General features: G+C 36.0%; 1 protein-coding gene across 8 annotated transcripts in view; it reads right to left on the bottom strand.

The window, feature by feature from the left end:
- Positions 1-13303, bottom strand: part of CHD9 (chromodomain helicase DNA binding protein 9) — a 101948-nt gene that overhangs the window by 46684 nt on the left and 41961 nt on the right. For 6 of the 8 annotated variants that reach the window (XM_069793658.1, XM_069793654.1, XM_069793660.1 and 3 more), the window contains 2 exons: positions 11095-11432; positions 1036-1147 (listed from right to left, as the gene is read on the bottom strand). In XM_069793658.1, coding sequence (XP_069649759.1) covers positions 1036-1147; positions 11095-11432 — 450 coding nt within the window. Of the gene's footprint in view, positions 1-1035; positions 1148-11094; positions 11433-12290; positions 12613-12651; positions 13252-13303 lie in introns of those variants that run through there. The other 2 variants (XM_069793661.1, XM_069793662.1) reach the window with 2 other exon arrangements.

Below are 13303 nucleotides of genomic sequence, written 5' to 3'. Positions count from 1 at the left end.
ATTAAATAATTTCATATTCCTTTCCAGGTAACCTTTACCTAAGACAAGTTATCTCTTAAGTTAAAAAAAAAACAAACCACAAAAACATTCTGGGAATGGCTTCTGATCCTTTTTTGTCCCCCAGCATTATCATCTGTCAAATACTAAAGGTCAACTCAGTATCTCATAATTGTTTTCTGACATTGTCATCAAATAATGCAATTAATTTTTACTCAACACCACTTTTGAATATTGATTTCATCTCTGTGGATGAAGTTGCCACGGGATAAAAACCTGTGCATTTCCAGCATATAACCTTACTTTTAATGGAGCTTACCCTAAAGCAAGAAAGTTAGAATTCTGTTACTAACATAGGCATAAATAGGATATAATCTCTTACAAGCAGTTCATACTTCTTTGTGCCTAAGTTTCGTAAACAAGTAGCTATGCTACTATTACACCAGGGAAATCTATGAAAAAATTGCAGAAGGAAGGGATATATTCCTAGAGGGAATGACTCCACAACTTCAACTCTTGATCTGGCACTTCCTTCAGAAATATTCCACAAGCAACTAGAGCCTATCGGCATATTGGCGAGTGCTCCCTTCAGATCCAACACTAAAAGAAACCAATCCTTCAGTTTCTACAGAAGCAGAGCTCAGAAAAGACAGTAAAGTTTGAAACAAGGCTTTTAAATGTTCTCAAAAAGCCAGTTTCACTGATAAACGTCCCTTCTATTAGGCAATCTGCATTCTCCCGACAAAGTCAGCCAAAGTAAGGATCAGGTCTAACTGCCAGCTCAATGGATGAGCACTTACAGTCTCAAATCTATGGACAGATACAAGGGCACTGATGTCCCATTACAGAAAGGGGACTCTAACCTGTAGGATTTTCTGACTTTCAACTGTGAAAAGTAGCTGATAGTGTAAGGTTCCACCTATGAAAGTGAAAGAGCAACTGTCACTGTGTCCAAAAAGTTTTTGGAGAAAGGGGAAAAAATACCTGTAGAAATAACAACATGTACAAATTTTAAAGGGAAAAATTCTGACTACTTACCTGTGAATCTTCATCTTTCAGTGGCCGCTGTGGAGTCTGCTTAGCATCAGACAATTCATCTGAAGATTCATTTTTTCTTTTCTGCTTCTTACCCAGTGTGATGATTAGCTTTCTGTTAAAAAAAAACCCCAGCATCTAAGTGAATGCCATATACTAGGCTACTTAACTTCAAGACTAAAAATAACACCACACCCACTAGCAATTCCCATATTCTTTTTAATATAAAACTCAGAAAGCACCACTGTCTGAAAAAATGAAAAATATGTCTCAAAACAAAAAGCTACAACTTTACAGTAGACAGTACTTTCTACTACTGTTGCCAAGTTTCTCTACAGGCAAGCAGTTACCTTACTATTACAAACTCCTCTGTATCATACATATTTTAAATCTCTGAGTAAGAGACATGCAAAATCCAACACTTTAACTGACAGTGGTAAACTATACAAGTCAGCATAAATACCATCTGAAGATGACAACAGTAAATGATTTACCATAAACAATTTATCATTGCAAAATATATACTCTCTTATTTTTATTCAAAAAAATTAGCTATGGACAACAATCTACATTCATTCAAAGCTGTCTGACATGCAAAACTTGTATGCTTAAATAAGTCATTCAATGGTAAAAAAGGGGGAATTGCATGAATCCTTTTTGCCCTTTAAAAAAAAAATGTAAAAAAAAACAAACCTGTATTCAAAACCCAGTAGTTTTATCTGTAAGGAATCTCAGAACCTCTCCGAATATGTTAAGAACCAACATTGTGCTGAATATGTTAGTTAAACTCTAATGAAAAAGCACCAATTATTTCTTTGTTCAGATTTAAATGTTACACTGTAAATTATGATACCAATTCATCTGATTTGTTTTTAACTAAAAAGCGTCATAATATTTATTTTTTCATATTTGAAATGTGCCAAATACTCCTCTTAAAATACGTTTTCAGTGGCATAATTGCAGAGTGATGACAAACTACCCAATAAAATCACAGATCAAGAGCTGTCCTAAAATATACATTTTATATCGTATCTAATAATCAGATCTGTGTAACAGAAAATGAAGTAACTTTTCCAGCATACAAGCCTCTTCTGCCATTTTATGGAACAAATGAAAGCCAAGACTTTAGTCTTTATACAGACTAAACAAGTTATTTCACACCAAAGTGACATCAAATATATTGGCCACCTGAAAAACCACTGATGTGAAGGTAGTGATTCAAACACTTGTATCTCATTTGCTTCTCTTTGCAAGTGTACAAATAAGAGAACTATCACATATTTATTACACCCAAACTAACAGTCCACAGAAAAAATGAAAATCTTAAATTACCAAAACATTATGAATAGTTGAAGCAACATGACCTACAAAAGATTACAGGCATATTTTAAGAAGCAATGAACATTTTAATTGGTTTTCCATATTTAATCACTAGGTATGTTCAGTGGAAAGGTTAAAAAAAACAAAAGCATTTTCCACTCCCATATTTTTTACTTCTAGTATGAACTAAATGGCACTGACGAATGAATGCTGAAATTAAGCTGCAGTAAGCATAATCAAGTATCTGCTTGTTCACAGAGCTGCTTGTTCAACAGTAAATTCTGGTCCTCAAGTCCTTGCTTTTCATTAGGTGTTCTCAGTTTAATTATTACTTAGAAAACATGTTTCATAATTGCAGGAAATAATTTCATCAACTAACACACTGATTTTCCTACTGTCTTCAAGAATAGTTCGGGGGTTTCTTTCCCCTCACTTTTCCATCTTTGATTAGGATTCTTTTTCTGTATTTGTCCAGTACAACTCTTTCTGGTGACAGACTTGGATAAACCACTTTTTCCATTTTTATCTCACTTTGTTTCATACAATTTATGTGCTACATTAGCACTTGTCAGCTAATATGTCAAGTTACCCAATATATTCCAATGTGATGCAAACAAGGGACACTCTGATTGAACTTCTGAGCTTGTTCTTAAATGAAATTGTGGATGCTAAAATTTAACATGGGTTTAAAAGGAAATCTGATCAACTTATGAGTGAGAATTTCTTGGAAGACCAATAAATTAATGAAACAGTACGTATCCCACGAAGTTCCTGGTTTGCATCTTTGGAGTTTGGGAAAATATTAAGAAGTCTCATGTATGTTTTCATTGCTCTTAAATTCTTCCCATTGCATCTGCTTCTGGTCATTGCCAGAGAGAGGATACTAGGCTAGATGAAACTCTGGTCTCAACTGGGTAGGCACTCTTCTAAACTTTAACTGTACGTCATTAAGTGCAACAAGCTGTGCTGATCTGTACCTGTCCCTTGTTTATCTTTTCATTGAAATAACTGGACATAGTGCATATTCAATTCAGTGAACTCACATGATGTAATTTGTAAATTATTATTTTTTTGACCAATAAATAAGATCCAAAGTCTTCTCTTTGATTTGGAGCAAAAGCATTAAAGGCCTGATGCATATATGGCACGTAGAAATGACTGTGATTGTAAAAAAAAAAAAAAATTTTGATTTTTTTAAATGAACAACGAGACTACTAACAACAAAGAAAAATGATAACTAAATGTTCTTTCATCAAATAAGTGTTGACAGGTAAGTCAAGTTGGAAGGGGTCTCTGGAGGACATATGGTCCCTACTCAAAGCCAACTTCAGAGCTCTTTTATTTCACTCAGTCCAGTCCAGTTCAGTTCTGCTTACCTCCAAGGCTGACATCTCTCTGGGCAACCTATTCCAAATTTTGATCTTCTTTTGTGAAAACATAGATTAAAATGCTTCATAAATGCATGTTGCTACATTAAGCATTTGTATGCATGCAAACACATAGTTCATCCTCATTTCATGCACTACTGCCTAATATTTTAGGCTTGGGTTCCTTTTGGATTCAAGAAGCACGATACTAAGAAAGGCCATGACTATTTTGCTATGGGTTGTAGCGGTATCCATTGAATAGCAGGGAATTTTAAGGACCTTCTGGTTTAGAACATGGCTTGTTTTGTGATTAGACTGCTCTAGCTACATCTTTCCTTCCACAGTTTCCTCTCCTCTGTAATTGTAATCCCCCCTTGTGTTCACCTCTTGCTCTGCCTCTGCAGTCTCACACAATGTTGTGTTTCTCCTTCAGCTTTTGTGTCTTATCTTGATCTTGTACTCCCTACCCCCAGTGCTTTTCTTCACAAGCATCTCCCTGGAATTTTCTCAACATCTTCTCTCCATGTTGCACATCAGAATGTTTCCTCCTCTATACGGATACAGTGCCAATGCAAGGAATAAATGCACAGCTTCACTGCTTTCTGATCCAGTGCCCAGAAGCACAATGCTCCTTGCTATCAAATGTTGCTGAACGACAGTATGGTGCTAAAGTCACGCATTTCCATTCGTAAAAATGCAATCTGCTCCTATTTTGGCCAAAAACTTCTAAAAAATCTGCTATGTGAAAATAATGATTTTCCGAAGCTTGTAAACTGGATCAATTCTGTGAAAATTTTTCATTGAGAGCACAAATTCTCTTGCCAGTTTATAAAATTTCTGCATGAAAGCATAAAGATCCTTGGCTAAAATCCCTTTCCCCACCCAGATACAAACTGTTCTGAACAGAAACTATCTATTCCATTTCTCTGAAAATGAAACAGCACACTGTAGACACAGAATAAATAATATCAGCAGACTCCATTCCCATTTCATTTTCCCTTGCTTTTTTAAATTTGAAGTGTATCTTATTACATAACATCTATAAATACTTTAAGACATGTATTTCCTTCTTAACTACAAACTAAAGATGTTGAAAAACTTAAACCAATGGAAAAGTTTAAATAAAAAGAAGCCATCTCATGAGTCATTATTACTTCTGATCCTTAGCACAAGACTCCTAACATGGTTTAGATCCACAAAACTAAAAGACAAAGTATCAGCAGGACCACCAGGAATCCCTATTTGAGGAGCATTGCACCCTTATTCTTATAAATTAAGAACCAGTAAGAATCTGCTCCATTCCGCTTCTGTTTGATAGCAGAGAATGTGATGGAAGAGTTGTCAGCACTTCGAACAGCTTTAAAATTATAAAGAACAGTTTTCAAAGCCTTCCAAATAGTGAACATGAGAAACTATTAAAGAGGAAAGAAAACAGCAAATACGCATTATGAATGTAAGAAATAGTAAGTATTGCTGGCCTTCAATACATGCCTTTAATACATCGCTTTACTTCAATTTTCCCAAAACAGAGAAGCACTGAGTAACTAATAATTAGTGTCCAAAGCCACCCCCCAAAATATTTTAATTTGTAGTCAAAGTACTTTGTTGTATTACTAGCAATAAAATTCCTATGTTATCAACAGTATTAGTATTTATCAATACAAACTTAGCTAAAAATCTTATCTATTAGCAAAATACAAAGCAGATACTTCCCTGACAAGATGCGTATCCTCTTAGAATGAGGGTTAAATTGGTGATAAAAAAACAGTTGCTCTTACCCTTTTAGCATGTTTAATATATAATACTAACACACTAATATAAGCCATTGTCTCCCTCTCCAGTTATATTTCAAATTAGTAACTTTTGGATTGTGCACAGATTTTTAAAAGACTCCTATAGTATTGGAACCAACAGCTATTTCAAGCTCATACAACATTGGAATAATAATGCAAGAGAACAAACAAATGTTTAGTTATTTATTTGATAAGACCACACTATTTTGCATTCATGTATTTTGCATTCAAAACTTAAGATTATGTCACTTAGACCCAACTTATGCATCAAAATAAGAATCTGGGAGCAGAGAAAACTTCACCAAGGAGCCACAGCTCAGTGCATCTCAGAACAATGATCAAATTTGGAATTTGTGTGCCATTTCTAATGATGACAGAAGTAGTTTATGATCTAACAGACAGAATGGAACAAAAAGATTCAGTGAGCATCTCTTCCCTTTGAGAAAAGATCTACTAGCTAACATTTGCCTGACTTAAAACACAAAAGACAACTCACAATGTCTGCCTTCTAGGAAATTCATTTCAGGTTCTATGCATTTAAACTTAAATGATACAGGATCAGTGTAACAAGTGAATGGCTTCCTCTCCAACCCCCTCCCCATGTCTCCTGTTGCTGAGTTAACAAAGGTTTCAAACCATCTTAACAGTATCATATCAACAAGCAATCATATAAAAATTTTCTGTCAGGGTCTTGAGTCCTAAAAATGCTCTGTCTTGTAAACAGTAGATGTGAAACCTACTTCAAGGCAACAAGGACATTTACTCATTTGAGTCGTGAACAGGATCATATAGGACTTGTTAGATTCATTATGACATAATTTAAGGGTTAATAAAAAAAACCAATCCACCATTGTTCTTTTAGCATATGAAACAATACAGCCATTTCTGATAACAGGAAACAGTTTTGAACTTAAGGACTACCACCCTGAATAGAACTTCTGTAAATAGAATTCTTCGGATTTGGAGATTTATTTATTGAAACTATACAGTGATAAAAAAAATAAATTCCTAAATGTAGTCTACTGATATTGTCCTTTACACCACCAATGCAGATCTGCTGCTTTTCATCAGGGTCATAATATTTAATTTTATGTTTGAGTAGGTAGGAATACACTGACAGCTATAAAACCTGAATGTCAATCTAATTTTTTTGAACAACAGAATGTTCACAAATTCATAATTCCTCTACCCTTCATGTGAAGTGGTAAGTAGTAGACTTTTTAGTTTAAATATGCATCACTTGAAATAGAAGTAGAATTGTAATGAGTTAGAAAAAGCTTATAAGTGGAAACAAGTTCTATGCAAAAATACTAAGGGTTTAAATAGATTCCTAAACATCAATGCACCTTGGTAAATAGACAGGATATGAAAAGGGGTTCTACAGTCCTCAGAAAAATTGTAAAATAAGTTAATTTTAAAGAATTAACTTGATCAATAATCAGTGCATAAAGCAAACTGGTTACTTAATTTGGTAACACTAAATATATTATACATGCCTTCTTCTACTTCCAATAATTTCTTACAATGTTCTTGGTAATAAAAGAATTCAGTTATTTATCTTCACCAATGCTTGTGGCATAGAAACTTTACTAATTACTGAATCCAGTTCTAAACATTTGACTGAAATTAACAGGCGTTATTTCTTTGACTTCAACAGGTCAGAGGATCAAAAACCTTAATCCCCACCTTTAGAAAGGAACTGCAGCCTCCCTAGAAAGTAACTGCTAGTAATTTATAACTATCAATGATAAATTGGAGAGAATCATGCTATATTTTTTTTCTGTACATGTAAATCGCAGAGGAATCACTAAGGAAAATGTAAACAGTTAACATGAAGCCCTCAAACACATACCAATTATGTTTAACTAGCAAGGAAGAGAAAAAAAAAAAAAAGAAAAAAGACGGCTTAAAAATCATCCTGTCCCCTAAATCTCCTAAATTAAGACCCAGTAGTTAAAACTCATCTTGATTCTAGATGAAGGCTATTCATTTCAGTAAAAGCTGTATTGTGTTACATTCAAAAGCATGTCTGGGTTTTGTTGGGGTTTTTTTTGTTTGTTTGTTTGGGGTTTTTTTTGTTTTTTGAAATTGATGGCTACCAGGCAATTTTATCAAGGTCTGCTCTACAACTTGTGTTCCAGCTCCAGCTCTACCAGATCAGCAACGCAGAGTATATAATTTTCACAGATGGACAATTGTGTAACTCTGCAAATCCTCCTCAAGAGCAGTACAGGACATGCTACACAGGATATACTACACAGACAGGACCCCTGTAAGATTTCAGTAAAGTTTATGATCACAACCTAAATAAGAGTTTGCTGTTTGAGTGATGGACTATAGAAGGTACAATTACGCTTATATTGGATAGGCTATGTTTGATGCTAGCAGAGATGTGGAAAATAAAATTAAAGCCATTCTCCAAACACTTCTCAAAAAATAAAAAAATCAATATATTTGTTAGTAGTTTTTGCTCTTTCACCTCTATACTGGCCTGCAAATCAAACAGGAGTCACCTGAAACATGCATCTGACTTTGGATCCTCTCCAACACATATAACTCCACACCACCTCCAGGACTGGTCTGGCTCTCAAAATCCAAACTCAATCAACATATTTAACAGTTACTGCAGTTTAAATGTGTCTGCTATAGAAAACACTGAGTGGAAAGAAAGATACTCATCTCGGATGGACATATAGTCAAACTCCTTCTAAAAAGGAAAGACAGACGCACCCAAACAAATTCTCTGCTACTGTTAAAAATATATACTTAGCTTATTCTTTTTTACTGTGGACCTTTATTGGCTGTGAGGTTTCACTCATGATTTCATTGCTTGTAGCAGAACTACAGTTGATAATACTCTGTAACAGTTGGAAATTGTTTATCTTTTTAATCATGAGGGACTTTTTACTGTCTTTGGGTTTTCTTTCCTGCTTAAATGCAAGCAAACTATTTTTTTTAAGTTTTTCTCCTTATTGAGTAAAAAAGAAAAAAAAATAGTAACTCTTCTTTTCCTTCCAATTTTAAACAGATCTCAAAAATCCTTATTTCCAAGAGAAAGCCAGAAGTTTTCATAGAATTGAGGTCCTCCCTTCCCCTTCTTGCCCAATAAATCCCTTGTCTTCTAAAGGTATTATTTTAGCATGGTAAAATTTTCTCCCAAGATTCAGTCAGAGTTTGTTTTATTTTAAGATAAATGAGAAAACCAATGTAGCAACTGACACATTTCAAACCCCAATCCTACTTTGATGTAAGAATGATTTCCAGGATGTGCTTAGATTTGTTAAGAAGTATTTTCTTAAGAATGTAAGATAGGAATAAACCTTTAGAAGAGTTGTTTAGCCTTCTAAAACCCTTATTAGGTATTGGATTTAATTTTGTTCTTCTCTGAATAAAACAAATTCTATTAATCACACAATTTTTTTAACCACCTTTGAAAAAGACTAGTATAGCCATTCTACAGTAAATATTCTTCTTATGTAAGATCCATAGCTACATTTGCATAGAAGACAGAGTCTGGTAAGATTACTTTGTAAAAAAAATCTTCTTGCAATTACTGCTCTTCAAAACCACTGTATTATATTCTTTGCTAACAGTTAATATTTTATGTATTTATATAAATAATATGAAGTAGTGGTAACACAACGTAACACATGAGGCTGGATTAAAAAAAAATGAAGTATGTACATGCCTCAAAGCATTTCATTTACTGCTGTCCACCAAAATACATAGAAATTCTGTAAAATGTGTAATATGTGGCTCTAGAATACTTCACTACTCTTTAGCAGGATGTGACTGCTAAATCTTTAGGTATGTGTCTCACGTAGTTAAAGCAATACCTGGCAGCATCATTAAGTTAACAGAGTGCTACTGGGCCATTAGCTGATTGAACTAGTAAATAAAGGGGAGGTAAACCTTCACAGCTCAATGCAAAATTATGAAAAGTTGACCACACTTAATTAAATGGGAGTCTCTCTACCAGCTTCAGTGTACTTTGGGTCAAGCACAAATATCATGGTTAAAACCATAGTCTGAGAAATGTCCGTTTCTCAACTGATGCTGTCTCATGAAACCTTTAAAACTGATCCTAACTAATGTGCACAGCTAAGCGTTTCATGAAGACAGAAATCTGAATGCAGAGGTATAAATCAAAGGTAACAGTTTATTTCACTTTTCTGATTAAAAACAGTAAAAATATTATGGGAACTATGTAGTATATCATAAGGATGATATTTTGGCAGGTTTTGTAATTATCTGAAAGAACAAATAAAAAGCACACTAAAGGGAATTCACATAAAGCTTCAGGAAACTGACACTAGTTAAACAACAGTGTGTAAGTTTTCTCATTAGACAAACCCACAAAATGTCTGTTATAGAACATTAGTAAATTCAGAAACATGAAATTGAAATCAGCTTTGGAAGTACACATCCAAAATCCCACTATAAACAAGATGGAGAAAAGAAGAAAAGGAAGCACTGTACAGTGCACTACGGAATATTATGAGCAGTATTCACATGCCAACCCATAACCAGAAGAGAAAGAAATTAAAGACCATGAAAGTTCACGTTAAGAATCAAGTTGAGTTTAGAGCAGTAACCTTTATACTATAGGATAGCTTCTCAAGGAAGAGGTTTACTCTGAACATGTAAGAAAAGCACTGATCTCTAGAAAAAAAAAAAAAAAGAAAATGCAAACAAACGGGCTGATTAAAAGAACATTCACTTCTGCTCCATATAAATGAGAATATACATATGTATATGAGACATTTTAATTTGGAGAGATATGCCAGTTAATATTTCTGTTACCGCAAAAAGAGCATGGATTTAAAAAATAAAAGTCAGACTGTAGCTAAGTCCCGACTGACATACTTACCATTGGAAATTACACACTTTCCTTTAAAAATATACAGAACTAGGTTAGCTCTAGAGTCAGAAGACGTGCCACCTACTGAATCCCTTAGAGAGTTCTAACATCTAATGCCTTTTGAAAACTCCTTACCCCAAGGTATCCACCCAGCTTGACCCAGCTGAGTCTGCAAAATTTTTAAGAGGGCAGACTGAATTGGTATGACTGAAGACTACAAAGTGCTTAGAATACAAATTTTCCAAACATGCACTTCACTTTTGATACATACTGTATCTGTAAGAATATTCACTTGCTAACAAGTTCATTAAGCTTCCAGTTTCTCTCTATACAGTTTATCATGCACACTGTATTAAAGATACATGCCAAAATTGATAAAGACAGCATTTATAGTATCAGATAAACTTAATTTGGAGTTGGAACTGATTACAACACTAGATGAAAGATATTTTGGTCTTGTCTAAGCTTCAAAGTAAATACAGAATATTTTAGGATATGAATTTAAGATAATTCCTTTCAAAAGGACAGTTGTGAAATGATTTTATCTAAAGAGAAAACAGAGCATTCTTTTTCCTGAATGAGAGAGTCCACACATGGACTTAATCGGGAAGAATTTCGTGTAGGCAATGGAGGAAAACATTTTATTATCAGTAAGCAGTATTTGTTTTAATCAAGGATTTACAGTCCGAGAAGAAGTAAGATGGCATTTTAATCTACTTACCCAATTTTTGCTTTCTCTTTAATTTTGGATGAGGAACCAGTTTTCGGTTTTTTGCTCTCCTTGTCCTTTGGTTTGGATTTAACTTTTCTACCTTTCTTTTCCTCTTTTCCTTCAGCTGAAACACTGGGGAAGTTTTCAGGACTCATTACTCGTGGAATGTTTCTCTCTCCTCTCTCTTTTGCTTTTGCAATCGCTTCAGATATTATGCGATTTGCCTTCTCTTGTTTACTTTCCGAGTCTGCTTTTTTCTTCTGCTTCTTCTCAGACATTGCCCTCACCTGGGTATTCTGCAACTTAGTATATGATCCTGAACCATCAGTCTTCTTCGAGGAAGGAGGCTGTAGCAAGAAACAAAAAGTAAATAAAATCACCTTATTTTAAGAATATAAACGTTTCAGGAAAGAAGAAGTGCAAATGTTTTTATCTGGAGATGCATTTAAAAAAAACATTAAGCTGTCAGGGGCTCATACAGACAAAAAAAAAAAAAAGAAGGAATTCTGTTTATACCACAGAATGGCGTGGGTTTCAGAACAACTACATCAATTGTGGGTTTTAAACAACCAATCCACATACTGCAAATCAGTAAAAAATTGTCTTGCTAAAATTCTCTCAGCCTTCTTTCCACCTCTGTAGTTAGAGACACCAATCCTTAACCTTTCCAGCATTTCCATGCATTTGACACACACCTCCAACGAATGTTCTTCTCATAAAATCTGAAAAAGCACAGAACTCCCGAAAGTAACAGCATCAGTATTTTGCCTTTGGTAAGATACCAGGACCACAGTTACCTTAAAGCAGACGAAAGATCTACAAGGCTAACTCCGTGCTAAACAGAACAGATGCTCGAACAAAATCAAGATTAAAAAACAAACAAAGGATAAACCCAAGACTAAAATTAAACAGCTTTATATTCATAAAAAGATCAGACAGCAGTATTTATCGAGATCAACAGAAGGTCAGTGCCTGAGTTAGAAAACGTAACTTGCTTTTATTTTCAGGTTTTTAATCACCATTTCATCGACGCAGAACCGTTTACGCTACGAATGCAATATTCCGGTTATCAGCCTCTCCTTAAACAGGCTAGAAGACATGTTGTTGCTTTCCTCCCCTCCCCCCTTCCCCTTTGAGGAATGGAAAGAATTTCCTATTCAAACAGACAAAAAACCCAGCAGATAACAGTTACGTTACGTTCTCACCCGTAAATGCGCCTCTGCCTACAGCATGAAGAAAAGCCACCAGGAATTTCCGAACACATTTTCTGGCCAAATCCAGTGCACTTCACTGGATACGTTTTCAATACGTGCCTCAGCCGAGGCTGAACAGCAGCGCTGCAGCACCGGGAAGGAGGCAGGGTTGGGGATCGCTCTCCAAAATGCCACCTTAAGGCCTACAGGCTATAACAAATAGCCAAGACCCGAGAAAACAGCAACAAGCTCAAGATGGCGATGCAGCACGGCTCCCGCAGCAGCAGCCAGTAATAAGGAAGGTTATTCAATCCCATTAGCCTTTTAGCCCAAAGAACCCCTCCTCCTCCCACTCATTCAGGCTTTCACTTACCCTTCCTCTTGGCCTCTTCACTGAAGACATTTTTGGCGTCAGACAAAGGCTTGCCCTCCGCTTTTTCAGCACCCCAGGCAGTGCTCAAGAGAAAAGCATTGAAAGAAGATTGCTAAATGGCCTATTTAGCGAGCCGCAGCCAAGATATGCACAACCCTCCACAAACACGCGTTGTGATTTATCACCATATTCCCCCCTCGGCAAGTACCCATCCGCTGGTCCTGGGGCTCAGGTACGGCGAGGGCTGCCTGCCTCCCCTCCAGAGCGGGCTTTCGGCAACAGCTGGAAGCAGCCAGCCAGATTCCAACAAAGCACAGAAAGAAACGAATGCACAAAGCATCAAAATGCATCAGCATGAATATTAGAGATGTCGTTAAAAATACTGACTCCTTCTGCGGAAGTAGGCCAGCAGATGGTGCTACCCGTTATTATTCCATTAGGCTCTGCAGTTTAACCCCCAACGGGCTGCTCTTCCCCACATGTGGTACGGGCATTAACCCTCACCGCCCCGCCCGCCCCCGGTACTGCCGCCAAGGGTTTGTCGCTTCGAGGGAGAACCGTGGGAACGGGGCGTTTTCCTCTGTCTTAAGAGCCCACTGCGACTCCGCGGTTCCACTTCTCTCAGCGAAACGGGGCCGGGGGACGGCACGGG

The sequence above is a fragment of the Haliaeetus albicilla genome, chromosome 10 (assembly GCF_947461875.1).
Source record: "Haliaeetus albicilla chromosome 10, bHalAlb1.1, whole genome shotgun sequence".
NCBI classification, from domain to species: Eukaryota; Metazoa; Chordata; class Aves; order Accipitriformes; family Accipitridae; genus Haliaeetus; species Haliaeetus albicilla.
This window is presented reverse-complemented; position numbering and strand designations above follow the sequence as displayed.